Genomic DNA, 24,893 nt, shown 5'->3' with positions numbered 1-24,893 from the left:
ACAGCTGATGTTTCCCAAAATTGCCGCTTGATGCCTGGACGGAAGCCCCGAGAAGCTCTCTTGAGCCTGTTTCCCAGCAGTTCTGGTCACCAAGGCTGGCTGCTGGCTTGTCTGCCTCCTGAGAGCTGGGAAGAAGAGGGGGACTTCCTCATTTAACTTTCTTTCCCTGCAGAAAGTTGCCTGTTGCTTTGCCTCCTGTGATTTTGGGGGTGGGGTCGGGGCTGGCAGCCAGGTCATGTGTGGCCACAGCTGTTGTTAATAAACTTGCAATGATTTCATGAAAGGCTTCCAGAGAGCTAAAGATTTAGTTTCAAATTATTCCCAGATCAGCTGCAGATCGCCTGAGCAACAGCAGACCCTAACCCCCCACCTCCAGCTGTCTCCCTGCAACAGGAAATTGGGGAGGGAGGTTGGTGGGGGAGCTCTGCTCCAAGAGGCATGGGATACAGCTGGGCTGGACTGGCCAGCAGGGGTGGACAATGTGCTGGGAGGAGCAAAGATTTCACAGGCGAGCAAAGATTTCACAGGCTCGGATGGCCTCTGGCTTCTACAGCTGTCTGCCAGGGTCAAAGAGGCCCCGGCAACCAAATGCCTTTCTGTCCACAGCGCCTCTTCTGCGAGACCAGGAGTGGGGGGAAGTGGGCATTGTTTTGGCTTTCAGGGTCAAGTGTTCAGGCTGGGGCCTGTTGGGATGAGCTGCTGGGATGTAAAAATGAGGTGTGCTGACTGGACTGTGTGCCTCCCTTCTTGGTAAAGTCCTTCAGTTTCATGAAAACCCAATGTGGGACATGCTGGGGTGGCAGACCTGCCAGGCCCCTTCCTGGCTGTGCACACCTTGCTCATGGGGGAAGGAGCCTGCAGGGTCCCCAAACTCTCTCTGAGGCCCACGAAGCTCAGGCAGCCTGTGGGCTCTTGCAGGTGGCTTTTGCATTTGTGGCAGAAGCCTAACACTGACCAAAGAGCTCAGCTCACCCTCTAGTTTGACCAAGCCCAGGATCCTGGGAAAGTGACATGAACACTGTTTTCTCATCTGTAAGCTGGTGCCCCTACTTCATGCTGCTCTACGCCCACCCAAGGGCAAGGCATCGCGCTGTGCGTCTGTAAGAGCACAAAAACTAAGGCCAGTTTTAACGACAGTTTGGAGATGATGCTCCCTTCCCCTCCTATTTTCTAACAGAAATAATATTTACAACAGTGGCTAGAAAGAAACCATCAAGGCCAGTTGTAGAGCTGAGTGAACAACATGGAGGGTTTCCTACTTTTTCTTCAGTGCTGGGGACAGAACCTAGGGGTGCTCTAACACTGAGCTACATCCCCTCCCCCAACCTTGAGACAGGGTCTTGTTAAATTACTAAATTGCCCAGGAGGAACTTGAACTGGTGATTCTCCTCCCTCAGCCTCCCTCAGTGCTGGCATTATAGCATTTCTCTATACATGCTTTTTTTTTTCTTAACGTTTTAGAAGTTAAGAAAAAGGCAAAATCTAAACATCAGTTTCCAACCTAGAGTTTGGAATGCCTTTTCTTGCTGGCTGTGTTTTTCTCATAAACGCTTCTTAACTACTCTTCCCCTTCTGTCTTTGCTGCAGCTTTGTGTCCCTTTCTGGCCGGGGTCTCAAGGCGGCCAGTGCTGTTCCTGCCCCAGCTCACAGGAGGATGCTGTGCTGCTCACATAGGAACAGGCCTGGGACAGGGGGGCTGGGCTGGAGCCTGAGCTACGTGTGCTGTCTCAAGTTTCCTCCTCTGTGCCACGTTACCGATCTAAACCCAAGAGCAGACAGAAATGGCACCAACCTTTGAGTGGGTGTAAAAGCTCTAGAGTTCTGTTTGAATAGCACTGACATCAAAATCCTATATCAAAACCAAAATGGTTGTAGAAAACAATTCTCTGATTTCTAGTAGCCAAAACCCACAACAAACGCCCACTTTGTTTTGTATCTGGAGAACACGATGTCACAGATCCTGCCACACTTCCCCAGTCCAGATTGCCAGGAGATGTTCTGGAAGTGGCTCCTACAGTGAGGGACAGAGGCAGCACCTCAGTTGCCACTCATGTGGCCACATGTGGACAAGAAAATCAGGGCACTGGGCTGAGTAATGCCGAGGGGCGATTCTTGCTCTACTGCGGGGAAGTCTGTTCCTTTCTGTGCCGAGACAGTCTGACTCCCCAGCCCCAAACTGTGCTTTAGGTTCTTTCCCCTTCCGACAGAAGATGGCCTGTTTCCTGACATGCTTGCTTTTGGTTTATATTTGGTAACGAACAGAGAAAGTTACTATGCATTTGCCATTTGTTCCCTTGGTACCCAGTTAGTTCAGGTTCCCAAGCAATCGCTAGTCATTAAGGATGAAAACCCAACACCCCTCCAAACTGCAAAGGGACAACTCCCTTGCTGACAATGAGAGATTCTTCTTGGCCTTGCTGGTTAATGAGGCCAGGGAACAGGCGCGGGACAGTGCATGCTTTGTTTCGCTGCTCTTCTGAAGGGCTTTGTGTTCTCAGAAGCCTCAGCAGATGCTGGGGTGGAATTCAATCAGTCTCCTGGTGAGAAATCAAGGAAACCGGGCTGATCCCTGTTTTGATGTGAACGGGACAAATGGAACAAAATCTCTGGCTATGGTGACCAGAGGAAATTGGATGGATTTGTATTTGCCTGACCTTCCTTTCAAACTTTATTTGAACAGCTATAGAACCTTCCTGGGCTAGCAGATATCAATTCAATGAGGAAATAGGGGACAGTGGCACACCATGGCACTACACAGGGCAGCAGCGCCTGAGAAGCGTTTAGAATGCATTCCATGCAGGAGGAAGTGATGAGGTGGTGGAGCACAGAGCAGCCTGCCGAGCACCCTTCCTGTGGGTGCTCTTTGTATCTGGAGATGAAATCTAGCCCCAGAAAACCTAGGAGCTCCAGCTGCAGGCAGAGGACCCCACTCTTCAGGGGGTCCTGGGGACTGGGCGTGCTCTGCCCACTGTGGAGTGTGCCTCCTTCCGACTAGCCACAGAAGAGAACAGCCTTCTTGTGTACAAAACCCTTTCTTCCAGACATGTCCTCAGTGACAAGAGGGCAAGTTTGCAGAGGGTCTCCTAGGTCTCACAGTGATTTCCTGCGCCAAGCACAGCTCTGACGACGGCCTGCTTTTTTCACACAGGCTGAGGTCATCCTCCAGGCCACCCCACTTGTGGCCACAGGGTGGTCGGCCTATGACTTTCACTTGGTGGCCAGTCTCTGACCCTGGCACCTTCTCCTGGTGGGCTCACTGGAGATTGATTCCCCCACCTTTTCTTCGGCCGACAAAATGCTGGCCGGAATAGTGTTTTCAAGACATTTGAATAAATGGCCATTAAAGACCAGCTATTTCACATTAAAATACAGATGCCCAGTCTCCGAGGGCCCAGAAGCTACGGCAATGGTCTCACCCAACAACACGCCACTGAGCTGAGCAGCCATGCCAATGAGGCCCCACAGCCTCTCTGGCTGCCACTGTCCCTGCCACTCTGCTGGTGCCTACAGTTCTTAGTTCTGCTGTTATCCCCGTTACTCAGGCTAGTTCGGGCAACTCAGCAAGATCCTATCACACAAAAAAGGCTGGTGATCTAGTTCAGTGGCAAAGTACTCCTGGGTTACAGCCCAGTAGTACTAAAACAAAAATCGTTTCTCTAAATCATGTGTTCTAAGTATTTTGCCCAGTTTTTATTTTTACCTTTATGGTGTCTTTCACCAAGAAGAATTTACATGTTCATAGTCTGGCCTTGAGGCGATGCTAAGGACCTTTCCTAGTTCATGGTTAAAAGCCACCTCCTCTGTTCTCTCAGAGTATTCCCAGTGGCTAGCCAAGTGCCTTGATTCATTCCTGAATGTCCCCTTGCTCTGTAAAACAACCAGTGTGACCTTAAAGCTGTAACCTCCGTAACCTCCTGCAGTGGCCCCCTCTGGCTCTGGGGCGGCCCCCCTGACGGTTGAGTGCCCGCAAGCCCCACCTGCCTTCCTTCTGGTCCCAACACAGACCCAGTGTTTCGACTGCCTCAGCTGGGCCCTGCTCTTGCTCCTCTGCCTCCGCTTTCCACTGTAAATGCTGCCTGTTGCCTGGGAGTGTCAGTCCATCCACAGTGGACGTCTCCTCCAGCTCCACACTGGATACCCCGAGCAGTATGAAATACTCCAAGGGCTCTTGTTTACACTGGATTAGCCTGCAAACTCCACCACGAGAGGGGTTTCTCTTTGGACCACTTCTGGTACCATGGGCTAGTAAACAATGGTAACTGAATGAATCTGTATTTCCCTAGTGATGTGACATGAGATTTGTATCATACATTAAATTATTACATGCCTGTATCTCGTCTCTCTCTGTCCTCTGATCTCTTTGCCTATTCCTGTACTAGTCTCAGAGAAAGCTGGGCGGGATTGTCTATCACCGAGCCTATGTCCCACAGGCCTTGGAATACTTGCTTTGAGTCAGCAAGGGCAATCATTGTTTCGGCACCACCTTTTGGGAGAACAAAGCTGCACACTAGCATACTGCTACCCTTCAGATCGTTTTTTTTTTTTTTTTGAGACAGGGTCTCCTGTGCAGTTCAGGCTGGCCTTGAGCTCACTTTGTAGCCCAGGCTGGTCTTGATCCTCCTGCCTCAGCCTCCTGAGTGCTGGGATTACAGTTGAGAGCCACCACGCCTGGCAAGGAAGTTTATGAGGTCACAGTTTTTTTTTTTGAACCAGGGATTGAACTCATGACTTTTGTGTTTAACAGGCAGGCACTTAAGCCACTGAGCTAAATCCCTGGCTTGTGTTCTTATAGGTCATCTTAGGACTGGGCATTTTACTTTAAAAATAATCTTGTGTTTTGGTAGTGGGTATTGAACTCAGGACCTTGCACTTGCCAGGCAGGTGCTTATGCCATTGTGCTATATCCCTGGCCCTAAAAATAATTTTTAAAACATTGATAATTTTTTTTTCGTCTTTTTTGTTTTTATCGGTACCAGGGATCGAACTCATGACTGCCTGCTTACAAGGCAGGCGCTTATGCTGCTAAGCTAAATCCCCAGCCCCTGAGGTGTACTTTTCTTTTTGTCTTTTTCATTTTTATCGGTACCGGGGATCGAACTCACAACCGCCTGCTTGTAAGGCAGGTGCTTATGCCACTGAGCTAAATCCCCAGCCCCGAGGTGCACTTTTCTAATCCCAGTTATTTGGAAGGCTCAGGCAGCATAAATTTTGGGTAACTTAGTGAGACTGTGTCTAAAATAAAAATTAAAAAGGGCAAGGGATGCAGCTCAGGGGTAGAGTACTCTTGCATCCAACCTACTGTACAAAATAAGAACAAGCGTATTTCTCCACATGTTCAAGCTTCTATTTCCTTTAATATACTTTGTACAGTCTTCTTCATATTTTTATTTCAAGTTTATTTCTAGGGCACTATATGCTTTGTACCGATACTACACATGGTATCCTGAAATTTTTTTTTTTGAGAAAAGGTCTCGCTATGTAGTTAAGGCTGGTCTCAGAATTTGGCACATACCTCTTGCCTCAGCCTCTCAAGTGTTGGCATTACAAGCATGTGCTACCATATTGGGTGGTATTTGGAACATTTGAATCTAGGTATCTTTCTATTACTCCTAAAGGCTTTCCAGTTGTTTATTGTCTTTACCCAGTATAAAATGGTAATTTAAAAAAAATATGTAAGTACTTAAACAGCATCTGACACAGTGGGTGCCAGGCAACATGGGCTCTGACCTCCAGTACTGATGGACGCTTCTACAACACGGCAGTGAGCGCGTCACCCTTGTGTGGGAAGCTCCTACGTATCTCAATGCTAAACACATGCTGTAGATAAATTGGACACTTTTATAGGGGATGCACTCGGAGAACATACTCATTAGTGAGATAAATAAGATGTATAAACATCGTATTGTCTCTTTAGTGTGAGAAGCTGAAAGAAACATATGTACATGTGTATGTATATGTATATAAAAATAGTTAAGATAGTTATAGCATTTATTTCTCTGAGTTCGCTGAAGAGAAAGATTTGTGCTGGTACTGTTTGGACAATTGAATGCACATATCTTGTGCTCTGTGTGAATGATTTGGGGATGACAATGCACAACGTATGCACTATTGTTACTCCCTGATTAACGAACTTTGAAAAAAAATTTTTTTTTTTGGTACTGGGGATTGAACTCACGACCTTGAGCTTGCCAGGCAGGCACTTACACCACTGAGCTGAATCCCCAGCTCAAGCTTTGAAATTTTGTTTTAATTTAAAATAATTTCCTGTTATCATTTCATGGGTCAGAGTTTGCCATGCACACAGAAAACAATTTCTTTCTTTTTTTTTTTTTTTTTTTTCCCCGCAGACCCTCCCCCAGAAAACAATTTCATTACAGGAACATGAGGCTATTCTCTCCTGCACCAGTACAGGCAGCCACACGTCTACTCACGGTGGGGTCAGTCCAGAGGGAGCATCGCGAGCACTCCTGGCAGGGGGCTCCTGGCGAGCGGGGGTGCTGGCAGAAATGGTCATACCCGTTTATAGACACTCGACAGAGGTAGCACATCTGGGCACCGCAGCGGCAAGACATGCGGTTGCAGCCTTCGGATTTGATGAGGCCGGTCCCACATTTGTGGCACTTCCTAATGCGGGCAGCAGTCATTTTTTCTTCACTGGAAAAAGAAAACATGATTGGAGCTGACAGGGAAGATGAAGAAGAAAAACATGACAGCTGGGAGTTGTGGTGCACATCTGTAATCTCAGCACTTGGGAGGCTGAGGCAGGAAGAGTGCTGGCGGTTCAAGGCCAGCCTGGGCTACAAAGTGAGTTCAAGGTCAGCCTGAACTATGCAGTGACACCCCATCTCCAAAAAAACAAAACAAGCTGTGAAAAATCCTATGGACCTGAGAATATTTCAAAATTTAACAGCCTTACAACTGTGAGTAAAGCTCCCAATTACATGAAGACTGAGTTTCTCATTTGTAAATCAGGAAAGTACAACTCTATCATGGTGTTTTGGGGTTCTGAGAAAGATACAAAACCTCTCGCAGAGTCACCTCACACTGAGAAAAATGATTTCTTTGTTTATTATGGGAATTCCAAAGATTTAAAATGGTGACAGAAAACTTGATCCTCCTGAATTATGTGCTATATATATTCAAAGTTGGGTAGCTGAGAACCCGTAAGCCCAAAACTTAGCTATATTCCTTAAGGGTTTGAAAACTTGGCTGGGGGTGAGATAAGAGGGATCCAATAGCTCGTTCTTGACTTCTGGGTTAAGAAAACCTGTCCATGTTGGAGCCCCACACCGCCAGACTCCCTTGCAGCAAGGGTATGGCACATACGTGACTCCATCATGGCTGAGAGAAAGCATGTAAGGAGGCTTCCTGTTCCAGAGTCATCGGGACTGACATGGAGAGCAGACCAGAGTCTAAGACAAACCAGTCAGGTGTGGTGGCACAGGCCTATAATCTCCGCATTCTGAGAGGCTGAGGCAGGAGAAATGCAAGTTCCAACTCAGCCTGGCTAACTTAGCAAGGCTGTCTCAAAATAAAAATAGGGATGAGGACATAGCTGAGCTTGAAGGCCCTAGATTCAATTCCCAGTCCAAAACAAAACAACACAACTCTTCAATGGTGGCTGCCTGATGCCTGAATTACTCCCACAGCACTGTTCCCAACTATAAAGTAATGCTTTGCCTCTTTGCCCAAGACTTCATGTGTGTCTGCCTCCCTTGAAGGCTGATGGCAGGCCCATGTGTTATGCCCACCTGGCCTAAGTAAGCAGGGCACAGAAGGAGTGAGTGCCACTGGGACCATGTGAGCACACGGGGCCGCAGCAGACAGCCACAAGTGGGACCCGTTCCACCTGAGTGTCTCATGCCTCAGGCAGGAACCCACAGGAGTGGAGGAACTGCTCCAGGTTAGAGGGGTGTCGGCTGGGCCAGGCCCCAACTGCACATAAGAGACAGCTGCAGCGTGCTCTGCAGAAGCTAACTGCATTTGGAAGCTCACTACTGTGTAGTTAGGTCTAATGTATGGTACGCTCAAAATGATGGAAAAGCAGATCTTTGGTCTCTCTTCCCTTCCCTTCTCTTTTCTTTTTCTTTTTTCCGGTACCAGGGACTGTACTCACGACCGCCTGCTTGCAAGGCAGGTGCTTATGCTGCTGAGCTAAATCCCCAGCCCCTAAAAGCAGATCTTTGGCTTGAAAGAATTTCACTCAAGTTATAGAAGAACAAATGCTTTCTAAGTTTTGATGAATATGAAGCATCACCAGGAAGAAAGTTTAAATAAAGTGAACTTATTGTCAACCTAATATTGTACCTGCACTCATGATTTTAGTTATTCAGAAACTGGGAAGACACGTCACAGGGTTTCACGCTAAGGTTCAAGGTTCTGATGAGAACGTTTCTGATGTGAAAACCTGTGTGTAAGACCCAAGAGCAGTCTTTTATAGCACCCACTTCCCCTCAGGCCTGCTTTTCAGCTGTCGCATGCTGGCTGCTGGGGCTGGCAGATTTCTCCTTTGGGCAGCTGCTCAGGCTCAGCAAGAGAGGAGAGGCTGCAAAGAACCGAGGCTACATCACCCCTTTCTGAAAGCGCAGAAACAAGACGTATTTGCTGCTCTGTTCCACCCAGCCACCTGTCACAAAATGAAATAATAAAGGGTGTGGTGATGGAGGAAAAGCTACCGTTAAAATGGACAGGGGGACAAATGAAAAATACCACAGTCCAACACTGCTATCATGTTCAAGCTGCTGTTCAATAATGCACCAAGAGCCAGCCACGTCCTTCGCTCCTGCGCTCCTAAGAACAGTAGTAGGAAGGGTCAGCATCGTCCCGGACCAAAGAAGCGTCACGACTCTGGCAAGTGGTGACCACTATGCAGTAGTACAGAAGTGAGAACGGGGCTGCACAGAAGCAGAGCTGGTTTTTCTGGGGCTGGGGTGGGTGGTTTTGCAAGTGCACTATGAACTAAGCAGGAAACAGGCAGCCCCACAGGATGTGTTCCTAGGGGCAGTACAGGAAGAGAAGCCAGAGCCGTGGCTCTGTCTGCTGACCTGGTGCTCAGACAGGAAGGCTCAGGTCCTCCTCTTTGTAACCAACTGCCGTCCCACGAGTCCACCCTTACTTCTTACTGCTGTTCAAGTTCAGTGGGGAACTCCTCTTCGGGCACTACCTGCAGATCCTATAGCATATACTATTCAAAATCTTATGGCCCTTTTCTAAGTATATGTAGGTATTTTTTTTTTTTTTGCTATGCTAAAACACATATAAAACCAACTATTTAAGCTGGGTGTGGCAGCCTATGCCTATAATCCCAGCATCTGGGGAACTGAGGCAAGAGGATTCCCTTTTTTTTTTGTTTTTTTAGAGACAGAAGGCAAAATTAAACATAACAAAACAGATCATAAAATAACAATGTAAGAGACACAGATTTCAAAGCAAGACAGCCAGAGATTACTATCTATTATATTGTCTTGTTTTCTTCCAAATAGTTGTCCATATCTTCACATATAATGAATTCATACAAAACTAAATAGTATAGAACTGATCAGAACAGGATGATGAAGGCATTTTAGGTCTTCAAGACTAGACAGTAAGGAAGTCAGCAATGGCTGCCATAGTGTCTCTCATTCTCTTCAAAATAGATGACCATATCTTCACGTATGTTGTTGAAATTAAACAAAACTGGAGGATCACTTTGAGTTCAAGGAATAAATATGATTGAACTTTCCAGGGAAATTCTGTCTCAACAAAACAAAACAAATAAAAAATTGCCCATTTAAATCATTTCAAAGTGTACTACTCAGAGGTATTTATTATATTCACAGTAACTATAATTTATGATCTAGCTCTGGAAAATATTCTATTATTCCCGCTCACAAAGAAAACCTATTCTATTAAGGAGTCATTCCTTACTCTTCCCGCAACCACTAATGTATTTTTTGTCTCTATGGCTTTACCTATTCTGTGACAGGCAAAACTCCATAGGCCTGTGGATATTTTATACACAGATGTACCTACCTTGACTTCTAATGTGGTTACATCCCAAAGAACCCTAAGTCAAAAGTACACTTAATATCTTGATAAAGCCATCAATGGTAAGTTGAGCCATCCTAAGCCAAGATGCTTTTCAGAGAAATTTCAACACAGTTAACTCCACGATAAGGTAGGACAACAAAGTAAAATCACTGTGAGCTGGTGGCCACTGGTAAGTGGTGATCATACAAGCACTGACCTATTGTGTCTGCCTTTTTTCACGGAGCATGATGTTTTCAAGGCTCCTCCATGTGTAGCAGCTAGCTATTGGTACTTTGTTCCTTTTCATGATACGACATTTTGTTGTCCTTTTTCTTTCCTTTTTTTTTAATCAGTATTGGGGATTGAACTCTTGACCGTGTGCTTGCAAGGCAGGCGCTTATGCCACTGAGCTAAATCCCCAGCCCCTGTCTTTTTTCATTTGATAGTCATTTAAGTTATTTCCACCTATAAAGTATCACGTAATATGCTGCAAAGAGCATTTCGTACACGTTTTTGTCTCAATGTTTACAAGTTCTTGTTTTCAATGCTTTTGGGTGTATACATAGGTGCAGAATGGCTGGCTCAGATGGGTATTCTATGTTTAACTTAAGGCAGAAACACAGACTGTTTACCATGGCGGTTGTACTGTTTGACATTTCTTCCTGTGAAGGACAAGGGTTCCAATTTCCGCTCTCTCTTGTAGACTTGTTATTTTTCAATGTTTTGATTAAAGTCATCCTAATAGGGAGGAGGGGGCATGTGACTGGCTCTGACTTGCATTTCCCTCATGACTAATGATGCTGGCCATGAGAGCATGCGACTGCTGACCTGCTGCTTATCTTCTTGGAGAAATGCCAACTGAAATCCTTTATTTTTGGATTGTGCTGTTTTCTTTTCCTATGTTCAAGATTTTCTATTTTTTTTTTTTTTGGTACTTGGGATCGAACTCAACTACCTCATGCTTGCCAGGCAGGTGTTTATGCCAGTGAGCTAAATCCCTGGCAAGACTTTCTATTTTGCCTTTGTTTTTAACAATTTGGGGTTAGGGATGTAGCTCAGTGGCACAGTGCCTGCCTCACAAGTATGAGGTCCTGAGTTCAATTTTCATCTCCTTCACCCCAAAAAAACCCCAGTTTGATTCAGATGTATCTTGGTGAGCACTTCTGAGTTTACTCTACTTAGAGTTCATTTAGCTTTTTGGATATACAGATTCATCCTTAATTAAATTTGAGATGGTTTAGCCATTATTTCTTCAAATATTCTGCTTTTTGTACTGTCTTTACTCAAATATGGATATACTGGATGGTGTTTTACAGGTCTCTTAAGCTCAGTTTGCTTCTCTTTATTCTTTTTCCTTTCTTTTTTCTCCAACTGAATAATTTCAACTGACCTGTCTTCAAGATCCCTGATTCTTCTGCCTGCTCAAATTTGCTGCCGAATTATTCTAGTATACTTTTCATTTCAGCTGTTGGAATCTTTTGGTACAGCAACTTAAAAAAAAAAAATCAAAGGTTATTTTTTCCTGTAAAATAGGGTCTGACTTTGTAGTGCAGGCTGCCTTTGAACTCACTTTGTAGCCTAGCCTGGCCTCAAACTCCCAGTGGTCTTTTGGCTTGGTACAGCATTTCTGTTTTTTTTTTTTTGTCTTTTTCGTTTTTATCGGTACCAGGGATCGAACTCACAACTGCCTGCTTGCAAGGCAGGCGCTTATGCCGCTGAGCTAAATCCCCATCCCCGAGCTTATTTTGTAGCCTAGGCTGGTCTCCAATTCACAACAATCTTTTTGCCTTAGCCTCCTGAGTGTTGGCATTACAGGCATGAGCCATCATACCATTTAAACTTTTTTTTTTGTACCAGGGATCGAACTCACGACCTCATGCTTGGCAGGCAGACACTTACATCACTAAACTAAATTCCTGGCCCTAAAAACTACTTTTGTAAAAATTATTATTATTATTTTTGGCATGTGTCACTGAAGTCCCTGTTCCATTTTCAAACTGATAAAAGAGATTTTCTTCCTTAAACACTTCAGTAAAGGGAACACGAAAACAAAAAAGAAAATTCTATGTCCTGATTTTTGCAATTTGGTTCTAAGTTGAGACTCGCTCAGTCTAGCCTTTCACTGGCTGTTTGTGCAGAGCAAACTTCAGCCGGTGGTGAGAGCCTACTGAGGTGGCCTTGGGCTGGACTGAACATGCGTCGGGCCCTGGTCAGGTACAGAGTCTTCCCGAGCTGTCTTTACTTGCCCATTTGTTATTCCCTGCCTTAGAATGTACATCTTTAAATGCTTTTAACTAAATCCATGGGGGGGGGGTTTGCTTCATCTCTGAGGAAGTTGTAAGGGGAAGGAGAGATAAAAGGAAAAAAGCTGACTAGCAGTTTACGCCAGGTTATTGTTGCCATATCAGTGGTTTCTGGAGTTTTCTATGCCACTGTTTTCGGTGACATCATTGCTTTGACTGGATTTTTTTTTTTTTTTTTTTTTTTTGGTACTGGAGATTGAGCTCACGACTTTGCACTTGCCAGGCAGGCACTTATGCCACTGAGCTAATCCCCTGGCCCGTGAATGTATTAATTTTTTGAATAGGATATGAAGGGCCATTACCACCACAGGTCCTGCGAAATATTCTCAACAAAAACTGTGAATGTGAACCTAATCAAGCATTTATGTTTCTTTTTTTTTTTTTTTTTTTTGTCTTTTTCCTTTTTATCGGTACCGGGGATCGAACTCACGACTGCCTGCTTGTAAGGCAGGCGCTTATGCCGCTGAGCTAAATCCCCAGCCCCCCATTTTTTAGATCTAATTCTCACTTAAGAGAAAATCCGGGAGACAGAGAACAACTTACTACTGTAAGAGCTGGCCATGGGACACACGCCTATAAATGGTATTGGAAAAACTGGCTTTCCACATGCTGAAGATTAAAACTGGACCCATATCTTTTACTGTGCACTAAGCTAAAATCAGAATGGATTAAAGATCTTAGTATTAAAACAGAAACATTAGATTGGTGTATGTATATGTATATAAAAATAGTAAGACAGTTAAAAAGCATAACGGCCTCCTTTGCCATCCACAGGGCTGCTCAGATGCAAACTCAATGCCTTTCTTCACTGAACACCTCTACAGGTTCTGCCTTCCCTTCTACATGATGTCCCAGTCTTTTTTGTTCCAGGGAGACTGACCTCAGCCAAAGCAACAGCTCAGGTCACACCTGTCTTCACTTTAATTAACCCACTGTGAGCCATTTTGAGCTGACTTTTGGATGTCTTAAGAAATTTCTGACGTGCTGTGAGGTCTGTGTTTTTTGCATGTCGAGAGCCAGTTGTCCAGTATATTTACTTAAGGTATAATCCTTCCTCCACTTAACTGCTTTTGCATCTTTGCCAGAAATCAATTGTCTGTTATGTGGGTATCTATTTTGGGACTTCATAATGGTACTTTGGTGGTTTTTATATCTTGATATCAATGCTGTTTTGTCATGATTGTTGTTAACTTGTAGGGAGCCATTTAAGCTGGAGATTGATCACATGTGTGGGGCTAAAGCAAGGCCAGCCCACAAAAAACAGAAAGACCAAAACAAGCTGTGTAAACAAGTTGTTCCAGCACCAAGAAGGCAAGGGGCCCAGGCCTGCCAAGCAGTGGGTTGCTAGGCAGAGGGGCTGAAATTGACATCATCTTTCCCAGTATATAAATAAAGTTGCTACAGTGGTTGAGCAGTTCCTTTCCTCCCATCAGGAGGATAGGGGCTCCACCAGACCCCAGCTTTGTCTTTTCTTTATTTTTCTCATCCTCTTTTAACCCAACAACCTCAGAAGCCGCATAGGATGCTGCAGTAATTTTGTGCTAAGTTGTGGGACTGGGGAAGGTTGGAGCTCTAATTTTGTTCCTTTATCAAAAGTTGTTTAGACTGTTCTGAGTCTTTGGTATTTCTACAGAAATGTAAGAATCAAAATGTTAATCTTTATGAAAAATGTTGGCATTTTGATAAGAGATTGTGTTTTCTGATCTTTACTATTTTCTTCTGTTTGTTTTTGGTTTTATTCTGTCTTTTTATTTCTAGTTTCTTTCTTTTTTTTTTTTGATACTGGGGATCAAACTCATGACCTCACGCTCACCAGGCAGGCGCTTACAAAGCTGAGCTAAATCCCTGGCCCTACTTCTAATTTCTTAGGAAAGATATGAGGATATTTCATTACTTCTTTTCTAATAAATGTATTTGGTGTTAAAAAATAAAGAGCAAATTAAACACAGATAATAGGAATCAGCAAGATATAATTTTTTCAAATGGGAAAAGAGTGAAGAGATAGAGGAAGGGGGAGAAAAGGGACGGAAAGGGGATTTAAAAAAAGGAATTGAGGGCCGGGGATTTAGCTCAGCAGCATAAGTGCCTGCCTGCTAAGTGAGAGGTCATGAATTTGATCCCCAGTGGTGGGGGTGGGGAAGAATTGAGATGTGTTAATAAACACGTGCCAACTCTATACAAGGAATGTGAACACTGCATACTGCAAACATGTACTGATAAAAATGCTATAGCAGTGTAAAACAAGAAAAAATGAAAGAAAAGATAGAGAAAGGCGGGTGAAACAATGTTGCAAATTTTGCTGGTTTATTATACCATTACTTCTATCACAGATTGCTGAAATTCTCCTATGAAAAAGTACACACATGCACTCTGTCATGGCTTTCCTTGCTGAGTTCATTTTCCATTGCTCTACTGCACTACCTAAGGTTGGGTGCTGAACAAAACAGCTTGTAGTTCTGGAGGTCCAAGAGCCCCACATTCGCATCTGCTTGGTGACTCCAGTGACCTGAGAGACATCGAGGAGGTTAGTAAAGCACGCTCCTGGGTATCTTGTGGCAGGCGCGTGCACAGAACAGATCACATAGTGAGACAGATGCCAGGGGAAGGGAAGGCTTATTCTCTGTGTGTGTGTTGTACTCAGGATTGAACCCAGAGGCACTTTACCACTGAGCTACCTCCACAGTGCTTTTTATTTTGAGACAAGGTCTCATTAAATTGTCCAGGCTGGCCTTGAACTTGCACTTTTTCTGCCTCAGCCTATGAAGTAGCTAGGATTACAGATGTGTACCACCATGCTTCCTGAGTGGTGTTCTTTTATAATAGTCTGCTCTGGCAAGACTAACTTGGTCCTGCCCTTCCAAGTACAGTACCTGCATGACCTAACTACCTTCCAGTAGGCCCCACCTCTTAAGGTCTCAACAGTGATGACAACGGTTGATTGATGTCAACCGATCCCAACAGTGACTGTGCACATGAACCTCTGTGGGATAGGGACACACTCAACCATCTACAAACCACTGACTGCAGGGCTAGGGAATGAACCCATCCTGCCTGCTAGGCATGTGATCTGCTACTGAGTATTCCAGTCTCTTAGCAGTTTCTTAATATGTCACTTGAGGTACAAGATCAAGCCACATTTCCTACACATGCATACCCTGTCTTGTTGTTTTGAGACAGGTTCTTGCGCTATAATTTAGGTTGGCCTTGAATTCACTATGTAGCATAGGCTGGCTGCAAACCTGTGAGAACCCTCCTGCCTCAACCTCCAGAATGCTGGGATTATAGGTTCTTAATTTCGATACCTGGAGATTGGTAGGATTCCTTGGTTCTCGGGCCAACAGAAAAAGTGGTATATTGTTGGGGAAATCCAAGTACCAACGCTTGGAGTACCTCCTCTCAAAATGGTACCACAGTCCCATGGGCACCTTCTGAGATTGGTGCCACCATCTAAGACTTTAAGGTGTAGAGCACTGATTCTGTCCACATCCTGTGTGGCCTCTACTAAAGGTCTTGGGGAACAGTGCACCCCCCAAACCTAATCAGGTGCTGACTAACCGCAGCTGCTGTTCCAGATGTCACTTCTCACCAGCGTGAATAAACGTAGCTCTTGGCAGCAGACACACAGTTACTGATCTGGAAAATGCTTTTATTTTCTTCCCAATAGCAGAACACTGGCAGGTGACAAGGATCTTATCAGCTGCCACCCACCAGCAGTACACGGTCTATACTTGAACGACGGCAGATAGAACCTAGCGAGCAGGAGGGCAGGAGGCACTCTAGGATACACCAATCAGGTGCACAAACACCACGAAGTGGGAGATGAACCCCAGGAGAAGGTAGGAATGTGGAATCTCTATGAAGTCTCAGAGGTGTGGAGGGCAGAGGTATGTATCATGAAAGCAACCTGGGTTGTGTGTCCTGTATTTACTTCTACTAAGGAAGAGGTGAAAGGGTTTTACAATTCGATTCCGCTCAAGAGATGCTATTTTTTTATTACAAATCTTAAACCATTTAATCAAGGTTACTGGCCTCCTGGTAATTTTATCAGCCTTGTTTATCAATCAAAGCCTTCACTAATAATCTGTTTTAACAACTAAAATTAAGAGATATTTATCAATTCCTTTTGCCGTGGACCACTATTTGTCCTGGCTCATAGTACTTCAAATAACAGATAAAAAAAAAAAGTAAGTATGTTCAAAATTTGACAATATTAGATCAGTTTTGGTAGATTTATTCTTAAGTTTACTGCAAAATGTTTCCATTAAAATGAGATAATACTCCCCCCAAAAAAAAGGGGGGGGGGCAGACTAAAGCCTTTTTTGTTAATTCCACGTGACACCCTAAAAAAAGCGGTGTGCCATCCAGATAAAGCCTGTTCTCTGACAGGCCGCTCAAAAAGGGCAGCAGGGCCAGCACTGTGGCAGAAGCCAAACTTAAACCTTTTCCTAGCTGATATAACACCACAGCTGATTTCTCTCCTAAATAAAAGACTAAAAATTAATAAACAGGCTATCCTCTAAAAATCAGATGTCATTAGACATTTTAATACCATAAAAAAAAACCCTTATATATATGACATAAATAACATGTCAGTTCCTAAAGTTCTCTAGACCTTGGCTTCCTTATGGAAAGTCATTACTAAAGTTATAAATACCCTGTTAAATATTAAACTCCTGCATACTTACTTAATTCTACTGTAGTCCAAGTCCCAAATAAAAAGGCAAAACTTGACCTTCAAACCTATAGAGATCTTAATATGGTTTTTCATATTTTAACACTTGTGACACTTGGAGTTCTGACACAGGCAAACCTACACAAGATAGAACTGCCTGCGCCCCCCCCCCCCCCCCGACCACGCTCAAATGCAGCAAAAGACATTGGGCAAGAAAGAGTGCCCCATCCTGGCCTTGAGATCTTACCCCAGGGCTGCTGGACTGTCTTAGCCACCAGAGAGTGGGTAAGCCATGCTAAAATGCCAACACTGCCAGATTTGTTACCGACAAAAATTGTGGCTGAAGACTGAGGGGGTTCAGGGCAACAACAGCCCCCTTTGTGGGTGTCCGTCTCAGAGTCCAAGTCACATTAAACTCTCAGGTAAAACGTTCTCTATATTTGTGGACATAGAGGCCATATGTACGGAGCTCTTCCTGAGTTTTCAGGCTGCTATGTTAAGTCCTCAATCTCTATGATGGGGTATTGGAGGTCAACCTATGCCATTTACAAACAGGGCCTACTTCATGCAGGTCCCAGTCCTAAATTGCTAGTAAACCTCTCCTCAGTGATATAAGACCACCCCCTTCCTTTCTTATTCACCAATTTCTCAGGCAACCCTGGTCAAGACTGATAGATACGTTTTGTCTTCTCACTTTGTTTATACTTTTTCAGGATACATAAAAGCCTTTCCTACAACCAGAGAAACTGCTGATATACTTGCTAAAGTTCTGTTACAGCAAATCACTCCAAGGACTACAACCAGGTTACAGCGACCGATACCTGATATTCTTGGTAACCTCAACAGCGATCAAAGTTACTAGACTGCCATCCTGGTTTCACATCACTAGCCCTAGATCTAACCATCCTTTCCCTACTCCTCTCTGCCTTACCAAGGCCTCACGGCCACGACTCACAGGTTGTCATATTTTGTTATCCACTTTGGTTCCTAATTTCTTACGTTCTATTAATGATCATTTTTACAGCAGGACTCTTAACAGTATTTCCTACAGACTCCAATGTCATGCACACCAGAGACAAACCTTACCTACCTACCCTTTTAACTTTTACCCTTTCAGATGGGGAAGTAAGCACCTCTCATAACTTCACTCCTCCTAACCCCACATTTAATTTTCAGAATTCTACCTCACCGTGACAATGATCCTACCTCAACGTTGTCCTGATATAATGACATGTCTAAATCAAAGGCACCTTTCCCTCTACCTCACCTGGATCCTTAAATATGACAGTGCCATGTCTCCTCATAACATCTTGTTTCTTTGTTTTTCCAGTCTAACATACGTGCATTCACCAGTGAAGTTGTCCTGGCTAAAACACCTGGCACCAGCTTCTACCTGGGCATCAACCGTCATCCCGTCAATTCCCCTACACCCCAGTACAGCGCCCTCAGCCAGCAAGAAGCAGTTAAAGAGAGAAATCTTTGCCCCTTTTCATAAGACGGGATATGAAAGGGTTTTGGCCCAGGCCGGATACTATAGCCGGTAAAGCCAAAGAGTTCCTATCTCCCCCTCCCTTAGGAATCTACCTCTGGCACCAAACAAAGACCAATGGGCTACCTGTACATCCCTAATGCCCCCTTAGGTTCCCCTCAAGCTGAGGCTACTTATGTGCCTCACTCCATGTGTTCCACGGAGAGATCGCCGACCCGGGGTGGAGATGCCGTGCCCCAGGGGATCGGGGGTGTCTCTTCCCGCATTCTCAAAATAAAGGTTATTTGTATTTCATACTTCTCATCTTTTCAGCCGCCGCTGGTACCCCACAGTTCTATCAAGAGGCACATTTGAGAGACTGAATTCTGGAATCAACACATCACATTTGAATTTCCTATTTCTTTTTTTGTCTTTTTCCTTTTTATCGGTACTGGGGATTGAACTCACGACTACCTGCTTGCAAGGCAGGAGCTTGTGCCGCTGAGCTAAATCCCCAGCCCCTGAATTTCCTATTTCTGACCTACCTACTGTTGACCTAGAGGGTGGCCAGGTTGAGAGAGGCTTGGTGCTGAGTGTCTAGGTGACCCAGATGGTGAGTGGGCCAGTACTGATAGAAGCAGAACAGAGGCCCTGCTCAAAAGCAGTAAGAAGCTAGATGTGTTGGTGCACGTCTATAACCTCAGTACTCTAGAAGGCTTGACGCAGGAGGATCTCAAGTTTAAAACCAGCCTGTGCAACTTGGTGAGATCTTGTCTCAAAATAAAATAGGGCCGAGGATATACCTCAGCGTCAAGGTACTAGGTTCAACTCCAGGACCGCAAGAGAAGAAAAATCAGCTATGCTCCCTGTAGCAACCATCTCTGGCCCACTGCTCAGTCCTGGAGCTTAATGATCTCCTCATCGCAATGTCCATGACCTTAAATGCATTTGCAAAGTCCCTTCTGTCAGGAAAGGAGGACAACTTTGGGGATCATTATCTTGCCAACTGAAGTTGTGATGCACTGCACAGATGAAGTCATGTGCCTGATTTCAAGTTTCTGCTATGCTACTCATTACTTGTGTGACCATGGGGAAGTTACCCGGGCTCTGCCTCGGCTGCCTCCTGTGCAGAATGACTGCCTAACAGCATCTACCTGCCCACAACATCATTCCCCACTTCTTCTGATAACAATCGCTTCTTTCCCTTTGCAGTAAGTCAGACAAAACTCTTGCAAAGGCCACATATGGTCCTTGCTTTAGAGCAGGCTGTATCCATGTGATTTAGTCTAGACCAGTGGGATATGAGCAGAAATGATACACATAATTTCTGCATTACTCATAACTTAAAAGAAAAACTGCCTGCCTGGCAAGTTGTCTGCTTCTTTTTTTCTTTTCTTTTTGAGACAAGGTTTCAATATGTAGTTCAGGCTGGCCTTGAACTCACTGTGATCATCCTGCCTCAGCCTCGGAAGTGAGGGGATTGCAGGAATGTGCCACCACGGCCTGTCTCTTTCTTCTTTCTTATACTGGAGTATAAATGTGGCTACAACCCAGGCACAATGACAAGGATGAGAATACCACTCTTTACAAAAGGGGAAGCAGTGAGTGAGATAAAAGAACTTTGGTCTCAGGGTGACCCCCTGAGAAAAATCAGCTGCATAGCCTGGCAGGGCCAGGGTGGGGCGGGAAAGAGAAATAGGGTCCTGCAGTACATACAGGGCCTTAAGTCACTGTACTCAAATCAGTTAGCACCTGTAAAGCCATGTAGGGAGCAGGCACAAATTGTGTCATCATTACTGCTGATGCAACGCTTTGTATTCTAGAGGCGGGCAAATCTTCCTGCCTCAGGCCACTGGAATGGAAGGACAGAGACACACGCAGCACTACTGCAGCCTGTCTAAGTAGGATGCTCTGCTTGCTTCTTCAGATAATTAAGGAAGAGGGACACACACTTCTCAGATGCCACTGTGCCAGGCATTTCATATGCACCACCTGACTCGGGAATGAGCTCCTCGAGGATGAGGATGTGGAGACGAGGCTCAGTTCTCTGGAACACCTGATCTTGTTCTGCCCCTTCTGCTAAAGGCAGGGTCCTGGGGACCCAACCCCAGGGTTGGCTGACAAGGCGCCTGTACTGTTACTCACACAGAGGTTCGGTACTTGATGTCATCCTTTTCAGCCAGCTCTTCACAGGTGAGGCCGTTATGTTCTTTCCAGAGGCCCTGACACTTCCTACAGGTCTCCTGTGGACAGAAGACAGACACAAAGATAGGTTCTGTTGAGTGGACACCACATAAGCTCCTATTCAGCCAAAGACCTGGGAGACATGTTTCAGGAGTTTGCAGTCTCTCAGAGGACCTTGCTCCATTTCAGCAGGGCTGGTCCCTGAGACAAGGTCTTACTATGTAGCCCAGGCTGCCTCCACCTCCAGAGGGCTAGGATCACAGGCTGTACCACCATGCTTAGAGCTAGCAAGTATTTCTACAGACATGTCTCAAAGTAATATTTAGGATGCATCAAGCTGGGTGTGGTCGTGCAAGCCTGTAATCCTGGCATTTGGGAGGCCAAGGTAGGAGGATCGCCACAAGTTGGAGGCCAGCCTGGGCTACATAGTGAGTTCAAGACCACTCTGGACTACATAGTGAGACTTGCCTAAAAAAAAAAGATGCAAAGGCAAGTTTTTCTCCTCAGATCAGAAGTGCTGTTCCCAGCACCCAGTTTGTATAAGCATGTTTGAAATGCCACAGACACCTGAAAATACCACTGGAGACAGATTTTAGGTCTTTACAGTGAAGTGCTGTGCGCTAATCTCCACAATAGGTATGGCCATAGGAGTCTCTAGGCTAGGCTCACCTGGGCCTAAGGAAGCCACTCCTGCCATTCATTACTTGTAAACATATAAACATGGACATCATCCATCATGGTTCAACTTCATTTACAAATACCAATTTTAAAAATTCACTGTCCTTTAATATAAGACCATTCATAGTTTACAAAATATCTTATAGGTGCCAGAAATTATCCCTGACCAAATAACAAGAATTTAAAGAAATGTTAACTGACTTAAATGGAAATGGCAACCCCAGTAAGTATCAAGCAGAGAAGATGGTGCTGCCAGCTCTGACCAGGGAGCTGACCTAGTCTGCAGTGGGCGGGCGAGGAAGTGAAGCCTGATATCTGAAAGATGAGTCTGTGATAGTGACAGGCTGGGAGAAGACAGCAGCATTCCAGATAGCCAGCAGCACTGGGATGCTGGCAGACGTGGGGAGTGAGTTCCTGCAGCTGACCTGCATGCAGTTTAAACAGGTCCAGTGAGGCTCACAAGGGCGGTCCACAGGGGTCCTGTGGGTGTGATTACTAGTTTGATCTCCATAACGGGAAACTACCAAAAGGAAGCCATATGATCAGGTTTGCGATCTTAAATGATCATTCTGAGTGGAAGACAGACTAGAGAAAGGAAAAAGCAGAAATGCAAGTGACAGAAATAAGTATGGTCATCTAAGAAACAGATAGAGGACAAAGCCAGGCCAGGCCAAACAGGTGGGGCAAAAGCCGGACGTGGTGGCGCACGCCTGTCATCCCAGCACTCAGGAGGCTGAGGCAGGAAGATCACTGTGAGTTTGAAACCAGCCTAGGCTACAAAGTGAGCTGAAGGCCAGCCTGAACTGCATAGAGAGATCCTGTCTCAAAAAACAAAACAAAACAAAACAAAACAAAACAAAACAAAACAAAACACACACACAAGACAAATTTGACTGATATAGAAGGAACTGAGGAAACAGGATTCAGGTTTGACTGTGGGGAGCAGGTGTCAAGAAGGGAGCACTTCGCTCACCCACTTTGCTTTAACCCACTGATGGAGCTTGAGGAGAGGGAGACAAATGTGACAATCTTGAGTCTGACCTGGGTAGACCAGAGGGGCACCATGTGGAAGTGTGAGGCAGGGGTCAGTGCAAATTAGCCCTTGTCAGAGGGCACTGGAGGCTGCCACAGATGTCTTAGACTAGGCTTCTATCAATTTCAGAACAACTGTAACTGAACTTTCTAGCAATTCCATAACATGTGGCTGAGTGACAGTGAGTAGGCACTGAATAGATGCCACTACTTCTCTATCAGAGAGGCGGTGGTGGCGTGGGGAGAGGGGATATAATACACCATGTATGTGCAAGGATACCCAAGGAATGGGCAATACTGACGGCCCCTAAGTGGCTGAAAGGCAGGGGAAGACTTTTCACTGTAGGCCTTTTGAACTTCATATAATGTATGAGGTGTGATGGAAAAATATGGTGAATATTTAAATTACAGAAATTTTATTAAAGCCAGGCATGGTGGTGCATGCTTGTAATCCCTGCACTTTGGAGGCTGAGGTAGGAGGATCACTGAAAGTTTCAGGCCAGCCTGGGCTACATAGTGAGTTTAAGGCCAGTCTGAATTGCACACTGAAACCTTGTCTCAACAAAAACAAAGTACAGGGGAAGACACGTCATCATTAGTCTCCTTCACAACATCCCTCCTTACTCAGAATACACTTATCCCATCATTCTTTACGCCTCCTGAGGTGGTTCTGGAAGTCCTCCTTTGTGAAGGTGTTTAGTTGTACTGCAGTGGCTGCCTGCATGTCCTGGAACCATTCACCACTTTTCCCTTGCATGGTAATTTTGACTTTGGGGAAGAGTCAGAAGGCACACAGTGCCGCCAGATGTGGTGCAAAGGTGGATGAGGATGCACTGTCATGTTTCTCTGAGCTTCTCTTCAGGTGGGTGGCACTCGGCAGCAGCGTTCACCAGATACTGGGTCATACCTCACATAATGAAGACTTTCAGAACTGCTGCAGAAAGTGACAAGAATAAACCAGGAATGGTGGCACAGCCCTTGGGAGACTGAGGCAGAACTGCCTCAGTGTGAGACCAACCTGGACTACACAGTTCAAGGAGAGCCTGAACTACATAGGAGACCTTGGCTCAAAAAAACCCAAAAAGTGCCAGCTGTGGTGGCATACCCCTACAATCTCATCACTCGGGAGGCTGAGGCAGAAGGATTGCTGTACATTTGGGGCTAGCCTAGGCTACATAGTGAGATGCTGTCTCCAAAGAAAAAGAATACAGGACAAATGCGCCTGAAGCCAGGGGAAGTATTCTGGGTGGGTTAATGGCAATGTGCCTTTTTACTGTAATCATTTTTAAAAACTTATGCTTTTATCATACATTTTAATCATAGATTATATGTATCATCTAATAAAAAAATTTCAAAAGGGAGAGGAACAAGATGGGCTGCGCAGAGGCTGAGAACCTGTATGCCCTTTGGTGGATATCATGAAAAGGCCCCACTCTGGGGTGGGCAGCGGTGGAGACGCTCAGGGGAGAGGGTACACTTCCATGTCGCTGCTTCCAAGGGACACAGATGTTCTCTGGTCTACTACTTGCATCTTGCTCAGCAAGCAGAGAGACTAAATCAATAATGTACTTAACTATTACCCACCAAAATGCACAGCAGCACAAAACTGTTTTTGAAAGACCTTGTGCTTGACTATTCCAGGAAACCGGTGAATAAACAACAGCTGGAGGACAGATGAGCTAGCATTTGGATCCTAATTTTCGAACAATACCAGCCTTGCCACCCACCAGGAAAATTGTTCGAAAACAATACATGGCACCCAGGTTGTGCGTTTTAGCATTCCTGGTGACTGAGTTATTAATTCATAGGCTTTTCTTCAGCAGGGGAGAAGTGCTATTCTCTGGGGGAGGCACTGGCCCACCAGGACAATATAACCTGGCCAAACTGGAGCCTCTGGGGCCTGCGGGTCACAAGAATGCCCTTCAACAGCACAGTGGTTCTCCTGTGGGTCAGCACACGGATTTTCAGCCCCAGTGCTTCTCTTTCATACACAGGTGACCAACCCACACCATGTTTGTTTGTTTGTTTGTTTTTTGGTACTGGGGATTGAACTCACAACCTTGCACTTGCCAGGCAAGTGCTTGTGCGCTGAGCTAAATCCCTGGCCCTTCCCACACTATCTTTTGAAGAAACTTTACTTACATCCTGAAATTCATGTTTACAAAAGGTAGGTGAACAGCAGGTCTGTATTAATACCAAAGTTAATATGCATTTGGAGCTTGGTCATGCTTCTTTATAGAGTGTATCCTCTCTTCTGAACACTATATTTTACTAAATTCTAATTCTTTCAAGTACTGCTAGGCTTTGTTCTTAAACGCAACACTATTAGGCAGATGAAATGCTTGGAACAGCTGGACAAGTTACCAGCACACCCATGCAGTCACTGAAGTATTGTCCTGGTTTCTAGGCTTAGACAGCAGTTAGGGCCAAGTACCTAACACTCAGAATAGACCTTCAAACCGAATGACTCTAATCAGATTTTATTGCTACATTTTTGGTATATATAATGATCACATTCATCACAGAGAATTTGTTACCTTTGTGTAAC

General features: G+C 45.1%; 1 protein-coding gene across 8 annotated transcripts in view; it reads right to left on the bottom strand.

Annotated features, from left to right (window-relative positions):
• Positions 1–24,893, bottom strand: part of Rnf216 (ring finger protein 216) — a 163,258-nt gene that overhangs the window by 17,931 nt on the left and 120,434 nt on the right. For all 8 annotated transcript variants that reach the window (XM_063234046.1, XM_063234051.1, XM_063234053.1 and 5 more), the window contains 2 exons: positions 20,597–20,694; positions 6,432–6,654 (listed from right to left, as the gene is read on the bottom strand). In XM_063234046.1, the coding sequence (XP_063090116.1) occupies positions 6,432–6,654; positions 20,597–20,694 (321 nt within the window). The remainder of the gene's footprint in view (positions 1–6,431; positions 6,655–20,596; positions 20,695–24,893) is intronic.

The sequence above is a fragment of the Cavia porcellus genome, unplaced genomic scaffold (genome assembly GCF_034190915.1).
Source record: "Cavia porcellus strain 051 isolate PalLab524CR breed Dunkin Hartley unplaced genomic scaffold, mCavPor4.1 scaffold_23, whole genome shotgun sequence".
Taxonomy (NCBI): domain Eukaryota; kingdom Metazoa; phylum Chordata; class Mammalia; order Rodentia; family Caviidae; genus Cavia; species Cavia porcellus.
The sequence above is the reverse complement of the archived record's forward strand: the minus strand, read 5'-3'. Positions and strand labels throughout refer to the sequence as shown.